At 35.9% G+C, this 9,384-nt stretch overlaps 1 protein-coding gene across 1 annotated transcript; it reads right to left on the bottom strand.

Moving 5' to 3' along the window:
* Nucleotides 1–5,094: 5,094 nt before the first annotated feature.
* Nucleotides 5,095–7,741, bottom strand: LOC141432336 (DNA-directed RNA polymerases I and III subunit RPAC1-like). The gene is made up of 6 exons (XM_074093878.1): nucleotides 7,438–7,741; nucleotides 6,897–7,197; nucleotides 6,682–6,801; nucleotides 6,378–6,560; nucleotides 5,509–5,736; nucleotides 5,095–5,255 (listed from the first exon to the last, which is right to left on the bottom strand). The coding sequence occupies exons 1-6, from the start codon at nucleotides 7,486–7,488 to the stop codon at nucleotides 5,146–5,148; spliced, it is 993 nt and encodes a 330-aa protein (XP_073949979.1). The 5' UTR covers nucleotides 7,489–7,741; the 3' UTR covers nucleotides 5,095–5,145.
* Nucleotides 7,742–9,384: the final 1,643 nt, after the last annotated feature.

Raw genomic sequence — 9,384 nt, 5'->3', positions numbered from 1 at the left:
GAAATGTCAATCTCATAGTCTTTTGGTGAGCTACGCGCTTAATCATTTTGTGAATATTTTGCATTACCTAAAATTAATTATGGCAATTATGCATTACGGGGCAATGAATGTCTGTGTTTGGAGTCAGTTTTGTCCTCCCTTTTTTTCAAACAAAAGGGGACTACGCAACACTGTGGTTGCTCGATATTTTTATGGTACGGTTTTAAGGTATATAAATAATGACTTTAATCTAAACTTTGTTTTCACGCCCGTAATAACAGACTTTGAAAGCTTACACATTTTCTTACACTGTGGCTACACTTAAAACCTCACGCAACAGTGGCGCCATCTAGAAAGAAAAAAAAAGATAGCCCTCATTAAAAATAGTTTTTCTTAGCGTGTTAGGGACGAGATACCACTTGGATCAAATTTATTGATTTTCACAGACCACAAAACATATATTATGTGATCTTAATATCGAAGACCGTAATTTAAATTGGCGTATTTTATAATTATAAAAATGAAATTCAGTTTGAATCTCTTTTGAATGTAACAGGTTATGTCACCAGTTTTTGACGACCAGATGACCTAGTGGTTAGAGAACCTGACTACGAAGCTTGAGGTCCCGGGTTCGATTCCCGTGTCGGGGCAGCTATTTGTATGAAAAATACGAATGTTTGTTCTCGGGTCTTGTGTGTTTAATATATATTTTAAGCATGTATCTATATCTATATAATTATATTTATCCGTTGCTTAGTACCCATAACACAAGCTTTGCTAAGCTTACTTTGGGACTAGGTCAATTGGTGTGAATTGTCCTTGATATTTATTTATTTATGTCTTATTTGCTTTAAAAAACATGCCCTTTACGCCCATAAAAAGCTGTTCGGACGTAGTATTTGAAAGAACTACAATTAAAAAAAAACTTTCATTTACTACTTTATGTAACTCTCAGTATAGAGTTGTGGATAACGCTTATTTCGAGGCTTAAATACTAGAACCCATAAGACTTCAGCTTCAGAGTTGAACTCGACTATATTTGAGATTAATTTGGTTTATTTTGAGTCATTAAGCATAGAGTCTAACTACGAGTTTTGCACTTCGTTCGTAGTATAGGACCAGAGCGGGCCGTATCTGTGCAGTCGTATACTTATTTTTGTAACTTTGGTATATCTTTGCCTTCTGTATTGCCTTCTAACGTTACTGCATCGCCATCTATGTGTATGCGCTACTGACACTCGCGATCGCGATCACAATTCAATTCATTCAATTCAAATTATGATTCTGCCAGTGTCAAGCAGGGCTACTACAAAACTCGAAACGCGAAGTTCGTGTCGTGCGGTCCCTCTGACACTTATACTATTTAATACGAGAGCGAGAGGGACGGTACGATATGAACTTCGAGTTTCGGGTTTCATAGTAGCCCTGCTGGTCTCTACTTGTTGATCGAGGTTGACTGAGACCACAGCTGACACGGCAACACTCGCGATCACAATCAAATAATGTATGCGATACTGCACAGACTTGAAATTTCAAGTCTGACAAGTCTGTGGAAAACTGCAATTTGATTGCGATCGCGAGCGCCAGAAACGTTACGTAATCGATCCTGGTTCGATTCCCGGTAATGTACGACGGTTAAAAAAAATGCCCTTTTTTACTAAATCTAAAATCGATGCCATGGTTCCTAAGAACAGATTGCGCTATCTCTCATAGTTTGTCTTCTCCCTACTGACACATTTGGATTGATCACCCTAGATTATGTAGGAAAATTGCAAATTATTATATGTAAATTATGGACATTAGCATTTCCATTATATCTCACAATTTACTTCCCTTATTCATGAGGCATAGCTACTATCTTTGTCACTAAGAATTAATTTATAATTAATACCTTAATTACTATTTTAGTTACATATGGAAGTGCTGATAAAATTTGCCTCTCCTGAAAAGTAAGCATTTGTCCTTTATGCCAATTTAGATTATGGTTGTCGATATGGTTATGATGGTTTGTCACCAACTTTACATATTTTGTTTTGTTATCAAAAATTATGTCTAATAAAGAATATTTGCATTGTTTTTGTTTAATAAAATAACACATACCTATCAAGCAGATGCTGGGCAATTCTAGTGTCTTTATGGACTAATGGTTAGGTTAACCACTGCTTTTACGTTACATACAACATTCATCACAAATTTACTAAAATAAATGTGTGAAAAATATGAGAAATAATATTTATTATGTATAATGTGTTAGATATAAACTTAAGCAAGTGTAGAAATATTTTGATATTTAAAACCAATTTCCCCTTTGATACTAAACAAGACCATAAGAAACGGCGGCTGTATTGCCTAACGTTTCACTCTCGTCAGAAATGTTAGACAATATGGCCTCTGGTCTAGTAGTTATCCAGTTAAAATGTATTGCACAAAGAAAAGTGTACAAAAGGTGGATGTGATTCAAGCTATCCCAGCTAACTTTTATCCAGACCGATATTTGGATATTTATATACTATAAGATTAAGATTATTTCCATTGAAAAAGTGGGTTTACATCAGAATCCATTCATAATGATACTGAAGGCAATGTAAATAACACTGTAGAGAGCAATATGAAATTAAATTGTAGTCACAATAACTGGTGAGCATATTCAATGTAATAATATTGATAATGATAATAAATATGATAGGACAATTGTCACGAAATGACCCAGTTCCCAACCAAGCATAGCTTGTACTATGGGTACTGGACTACATATATTATGTAGTAGATACAAACAATATCTAAGTAGTTTTTTTGATGTTTAGCTGTCTTTATCACAAACCCTCAGTTATGAACAAGTGTTCTTAGGGTGATACAGTCACTATACTTATGGAGAAATGTAGTATTATTAACCAGTCTAATTTATTAAAATTATATTATTAGAATGAAAGGCAGGTCTACATATATAAATCATTAGAAACAGATTTATTGTATTCCCATGGTAGTTTGTATGGTAAACAAACTTTGTAGTGCAAGAGGTTTAATCATATTACCAGTTGGTCATAGGCGGAGTCATAATTATCATATTCTACAGTATTTCTTCTAAATCTACATTGACAATACTGGAAAATGTTACATTTAAATAATTTATTTTCAAAGGTTTTACAGTGAGAGATCACTGACATGGTATTTATTTTGGTGCAGGCGGTTTAGGAGGCACATTAGAGTCATTATCGTATCGACTTACATAACAATCACGCCTCAAACCAACCCTATTGTGGCATTGGCGTTTAACCATAATTGCAGCTTGTTCAATGCGCATCACCAGCCTGTGTTGACTTTCAAGCTTTTCTAAACAAGTTTTACAAATTGTTTTAGGTAATGGATCTGATGGGGACACCTGAAAATAAAAATAATACAATTATTATCAAATGTTTTCTTGCTTGTTACCTCTCCACACACACTTCAAGAACTAAATGTTGGTAATTGAATTGAATGGTCAATCAATCAAACAAATAAATCATAATTGAAATGAAACAAAAGTTCGCTAACAGCCCTGAGATATTGATGGGTGACATGAAAGCACATAAGTAACTATAGTAGGAAAAAGATTGTTATGATATTGACATTATCATGATCAACATGAAATATCCAATCTTATAGTAAACAACGATCGTGTCAGGAGACATTACATGGATATATTTAATATCGAAAAGAACTTACGTTTATTGATAGATGTCTATTGATCTTTTCAGAAATGCACATACGTATCCCTTCGTCGCCGTAAATATGAAGCACTACACGGTGCATATCAGAACATAATCGACAAATGAATCCCGTTAATACGCCTCGTTCCAAGCTACCCATTATGTATTCTAAGGATGAAGTATTTGTATGTGATTAATTAACTCCTAAAGCGAATTAATCAAAATTGATTAAAATTTAACAACGAAATAGATTCACTTCTAAAATAAGCAAGCACTTCTCTTTCTTTTATTTTTTTCAAGCCTTGTTGTTTTATTGTTTTTTTTTATTTCGACATGTTATTTGTAGACCAAGATTTTTCCAATCATAGAGCCAAAGACAACATTATGTAAAAAAAAATTGTGATTACCATTAGGCGTAGGCGTTTCGTGGAATCAAACGTTTTACGTTTTCCTCATTTATTAAATAAACAAATAAATAAATAAGCACAAACATCAGACATTTAGGGGCTGTTTCACCATCCATTGATTAGTGTTAACTGGCGGTTAGGTGTGATGACGTCTCTATTTGTTTTGTTCGAATGGACGGAGACGGTATTACATTTAACCGACGGTCAACGCTAATCAATGAATGGTGAAACAGCCCCTTAACCTAGTCCCAATCCCAGAAGTAAGCAAAGGTTGTTTGGTTGGTTCACTCACAAGGTGTGCGTACTTATTTGCCACCACGGCTTGTATCTTGCTGTCCCGCTGATGCTAATATTATTTAATACGAGAGTGGGAGGGACGGTACGATACGAACTTGGATTTTCAGATTTTGTAGTAGCCTCCCTATTTTTTATATGGCAATCTTCGTAAGCAAAAGGAAGAAGTCACCACGAGAAATAGTCTTTTCAAATAGTAGTTAGTTAGTACACTATTACTTATTCTGTGTTAGTTTAGTACTCCAAAATTCGAAGGTCGCATCTTGGTCGCATCATAATATCACCTATTTCACTCCCGTTTAAACACTAATGGCTACTTGCTCGAAACACATAAATCTCGACTTTGCGTTAAGCTCAGTTTAGTAGTGTCAAAATGTATGGAACTGTCAATCTTAAGCCAGGTTTAACGACTAAATCTAGATTTATTTTTTCCTGCAAGACGGCCTAATAGATAGGGCGAGATGGTATGACACAGAAGATATAGGTAGTCATTTATGATGACGCGTGCCGTGGTTCTTAATACAATGTAATTAATGTCTAATTTTGACAAAATCACGCGTCTTCATGGATGGCACTAGGTATGATGAACAATATAAAAACGGTCTACTAAAATTGTGTTGAAAGCTTGTTGAAAGTTACAACAAAAAAAGTACCACAATCATATTTTCTACTATTTTATCTCACACTCTTTACCCGAAAACTTAAATTATAAAAAAGAAACAATTGAATACTTTGCGAGTTAATTATAATAAAAAAATATATATCTACATACATCTTATTTAGAATTTATTTAATTCATCTAACAATGATTTACACTTGTCCTTCAGTATCTTAACAGCCTCCACAAATATAATGTTGGGCGACATAGCTCCCACAGACTCCACATTAACTGAAAAAGAAATGAAAAGTTAAAATAAATATAAAAATTTTGGGTTTTAACCCCAATGCAAAAATTGGGGTGTTACAAGTTTGACATGTCTGTCTGTGCATTATAGCTCCCAAATGGATGGATCGATTTTGATGTGGTTGGTCTTTTAACGAAAATGGGTTGAGTTTCATCAGTTCAACCATTTAAGAGATAAAAGAGGTATTTCTTCTACTTTTCTAAGTTGTTTTAATGTTTTTATACAGTTCATACATACATATAAAATGATCTCGCACTCTGCTTAATATGACAGCATCCTTGATTTCATCATATCTGTAAACATTTCTACTGCATGTGTCATAGCGAGCATCACGCACAAAGGCTTTGCCGTCTGGTCCTAAGCCAATGACTCCTGGTGAAAAGCAGCTCTGAAGAAGTGTGGCTTGGCTGCCAGACACCTCGCGGGTCAATTTGATCTCTGGCAATAGACGGTATGAAGCAGTTGCTGAAAACAAAGAAAAATTATAGAATATCTACTATACTTGCCTTGATTTTAGGCTAAAGGCCTATTTAAATAGCTTGAGAAAAAGAGTAAGAGGCGATTTTGTAATACTCCACTCAAACTTCACTGTAACGTTTGGATCAATCAATATTCAATTCAATATTTAATATTTAATTTACCACTTTTGAAGGTAAAGTATAAAAAACAGATTTAAAAAATGTCCCATGATACATAAAATAATTACATGTAAAAAAAGAGAACCTAACAACAAACAAATTTACATTTTAAATGTTCTTGTAGAACATAGGTATAAATAAAATCAGAAAACCTTCATGAAACTTGAAAACACAAATATTAGGTTTAATTGAATTGTTGAACATTGTTGAACAAACTGAATTATATTTGATGTGTAAAATATTAGTTAAAGTTAACAGAAACAAAAAAAAACTTGGTGTATGCTGCTTATTACCATAATTAGAATGTCTTGCTTTTAGCACTATACTAAATCCCAGTGGCGTAGCAAGGACTGATGTAGACGTGGGCGAAGCGGGGCCCCTTTTCTATAGTTGCATTGCATTTAAAGAGGCCTCCTAGCTACGCCACTGCTAAATCCATTAGTTAATTTACATCCAAAGCATACTAACCCACAGGCGAGAACTTAGCATGGTCCTTTCCTATTCCTTTCACAGCCACCAAATGAAGGTCTAGTTCATGGCCAGGCCTCATTTTAGAAATCAATATATTATCATGCACTGAGCCCACATCAGCCTCCTTGTACACAGATGCTTGATTGCCAATGGGATGCCATTTAATCTGTGATGAGTAAACTGAAAAAAGGTAATTTTTAAGGCACATCTTAAATTCTTCATCCAGGTGATATAATGTTTTCACCCAAAAAAATCTTGGTTGGTTGGGTTGTGATTGGTTTATTATAGTGAAAGCACTTACCACTGTGATTTATGTACAGGTCTTCAGTTCGGTATGAGTCTTTAGATTGAGCTGTATTAGCAGTACATTTCACTTTTAATGTGAACTCTAATGTGTCAAATTCTGTTCCTTCAGTAGCATCTGGAAACAAAGAATGTTGTAATAGTTGTACCTACCCTAAATACATACTTGGATCTGAATTCAAATATAGGATTACATGTTCATGAAGCACAAACCTTCAGGCCGATACTCAAACAGTCTTGGGTCAGCTTTTAATGGTATCAGTCCCAACCTATGGGCAAGTACTTCATCCTGGATAATTGATGTATTGTTTTTAATCATGACTTTTTCTATAGCCATGCTAGGGACCTCGCTCAGCATCAGTCTCCGAAAGGCGTTAGCGAAGGCTGGTTGTATGCCAATTAAATCAAACTCCATCTCAGAGTTTTCCATTCTTTTTATATCAATGCTAAAGCCCTTAACAAATTTTTTAAAGTTCCATTTCTTGTCTGCCATTCCATAGTCCTCAGGTGCATTCTTGAAATTAAAAACACAAATAACATTAAATTTAATAGCACATGCAAACCAAAATTAACAAGAATTTAGGAAACAAATTGCAACAAATTATTAATCAAGCAAGAGAATATGTTGTATAAGCTGTTTTTACCGGATTCGGCGATTATAGGAACAGAGGTTAGAATTGTGTGGCCGTTATCATTATCAAATATCTCATAATACTACTCCACGGTGACTTAATATTAATTATAAAGGCCTTACCTTTACGCGAAATTCTTCTAGTAGTACGAGTGGTTTATCACGCTTCGGCATTTTTTCAAATTATGATTGAGATTATGATATATTAATTTGTTTTGAACTTTTGATACAGTCGAACTGTCAAAACCCTGTCTCTCCCAAATATATTAGTTACTCTATGACCCTGTCAGAACACAGAAACTAGCGTGTGCAAGCGTGTGTAGTCAAGTCACGTCACTACAATACAATACACCACACCACAGTGTAAGAAAATGTACTACACTGTATTGGGGTGGCACGTGGGTGGCACTCTTTCCCGGCCCGGATTACACCGACATGGACATACCGGCCCTGATTTTCGTGTACTCGCTCATAGAAACTGACAGGAGCTTCTATGAGCGTGTACACACGAAAAAAAAGGTCGGTATTATCCGGGCCGGGAAAGAGTGTCACCCGTGTAGTGCGTTGCGTGCGTTCGGGTGAGACTATTTATTTACCGGCACTGACATGGAAATATCGGGACGGTATACAAACAGAACTGACAAGAGTTTCTATGTGCGACGCGTGAACACTAAAGATGAGTTCGGTATTTTCATGTCGGTATTGTACGGCCGGTAAATAGTGTCACTCACCCGTGCGTGGGATGGGAAAGTGAAGTGACGTGACCGTGACGTGACGACTGACTGACTGACACGACACTGACAGATTGTAAAGCTGGGTACACACCGGCCTAATGAAAGCCCACGAATGATGCTACTAAAAGTCAGCTACCCTTACAGAGCAGGTATTTTCTATTTTTTTATAAGGTAGGGTTTCTTGCAGTCGGCTCCCGGACTATTAGTTCAAATTCATAAATGCGTTCTGATTTGTTATTTTGATAGAAGATTTAATTTGTTAAATAGCAATTATTGCATTTTTTTTATGTTATTTTTTATAAATAGACACATCACTATGGTTTACATTTTGTTGAGTAGGTACCTTACCAAGACAAATTTTAATAGATTAACAATAAAGTACCTAATAGATGTACTCTGTGCTAATAGGTATTAATTTTACCTTTCAGCATCAGCAGGAAATTGAAATAATCTAACAATAAAAAAAACATTTTTAATACAACCTTTTTTTGCTGACTGTACTTTTTATTGACTTGCAAGATTTTACTACAAAAAGACACAGACAGACAAACAGAACGGGACAGGTGAAACTAAATAAAAGCTTGTAATAATAAAAAAATACAATGTTGGTTTTATCAGCGTTGCAGGCAGGTGGTACCAGGTGGTGGTGGACCTTGTGCAAGTCCGCCCGGATTGCTACCACCATCTTGGTCGCTAATCCTGCCGTGAAGCAGCAATGCTTGCACTGTTGTGTTTCGGCGTGGAGAGTAAGACAGCCGGTGAAATTACTGGCACGTGAGGTATCCCATCTTAGGCCTCTAGGTTGGCAACGAGTCTGCAATACCCCTTGTGTTGCAGATGTTTATGGGCGGTGGTGATCTCTTACCATCAGGAGACCCACTTGCTCGTTTGCTATCTACTCGAATAAAAAAAAAATTTAGGCACCCGTAAACAGTGCAATACACACGTTCTCGTGCACTCACTCGACCAGCGCGGCGTGGCACTGCGTAGTTAAGTCGGGTTAGCGGCCGTGTAAGAGACTCCGCTGAGTGTGTGCGTCGATTTTGGCCCTCTAGTATGAAGTCGAATTACTGCCTATATTACTTGTACCTATTGTGCTATAAGGGTGCTAAAGTATAAAATATACCTAAACTTGGAATATTTCGTACAAAATTCGAAATCCTTAGAAAAATATTACTTATTTTTTTCGTAATGGCTACGGAACCCTATTTCGGGCGTGTCCAACACGCTCTTGGACTGTTTATTATTTTTTAGGTCTTACGTCTTAGGTTTTAGGTTTACGGCCTTAATGTTAAGTGCATAAAGTCGTATAGACATATTTTTGTAACTTTGGCCG

Source organism: Choristoneura fumiferana, chromosome 11, assembly GCF_025370935.1.
Source record: "Choristoneura fumiferana chromosome 11, NRCan_CFum_1, whole genome shotgun sequence".
Classification (NCBI taxonomy): Eukaryota; Metazoa; Arthropoda; class Insecta; order Lepidoptera; family Tortricidae; genus Choristoneura; species Choristoneura fumiferana.
This window is presented reverse-complemented; position numbering and strand designations above follow the sequence as displayed.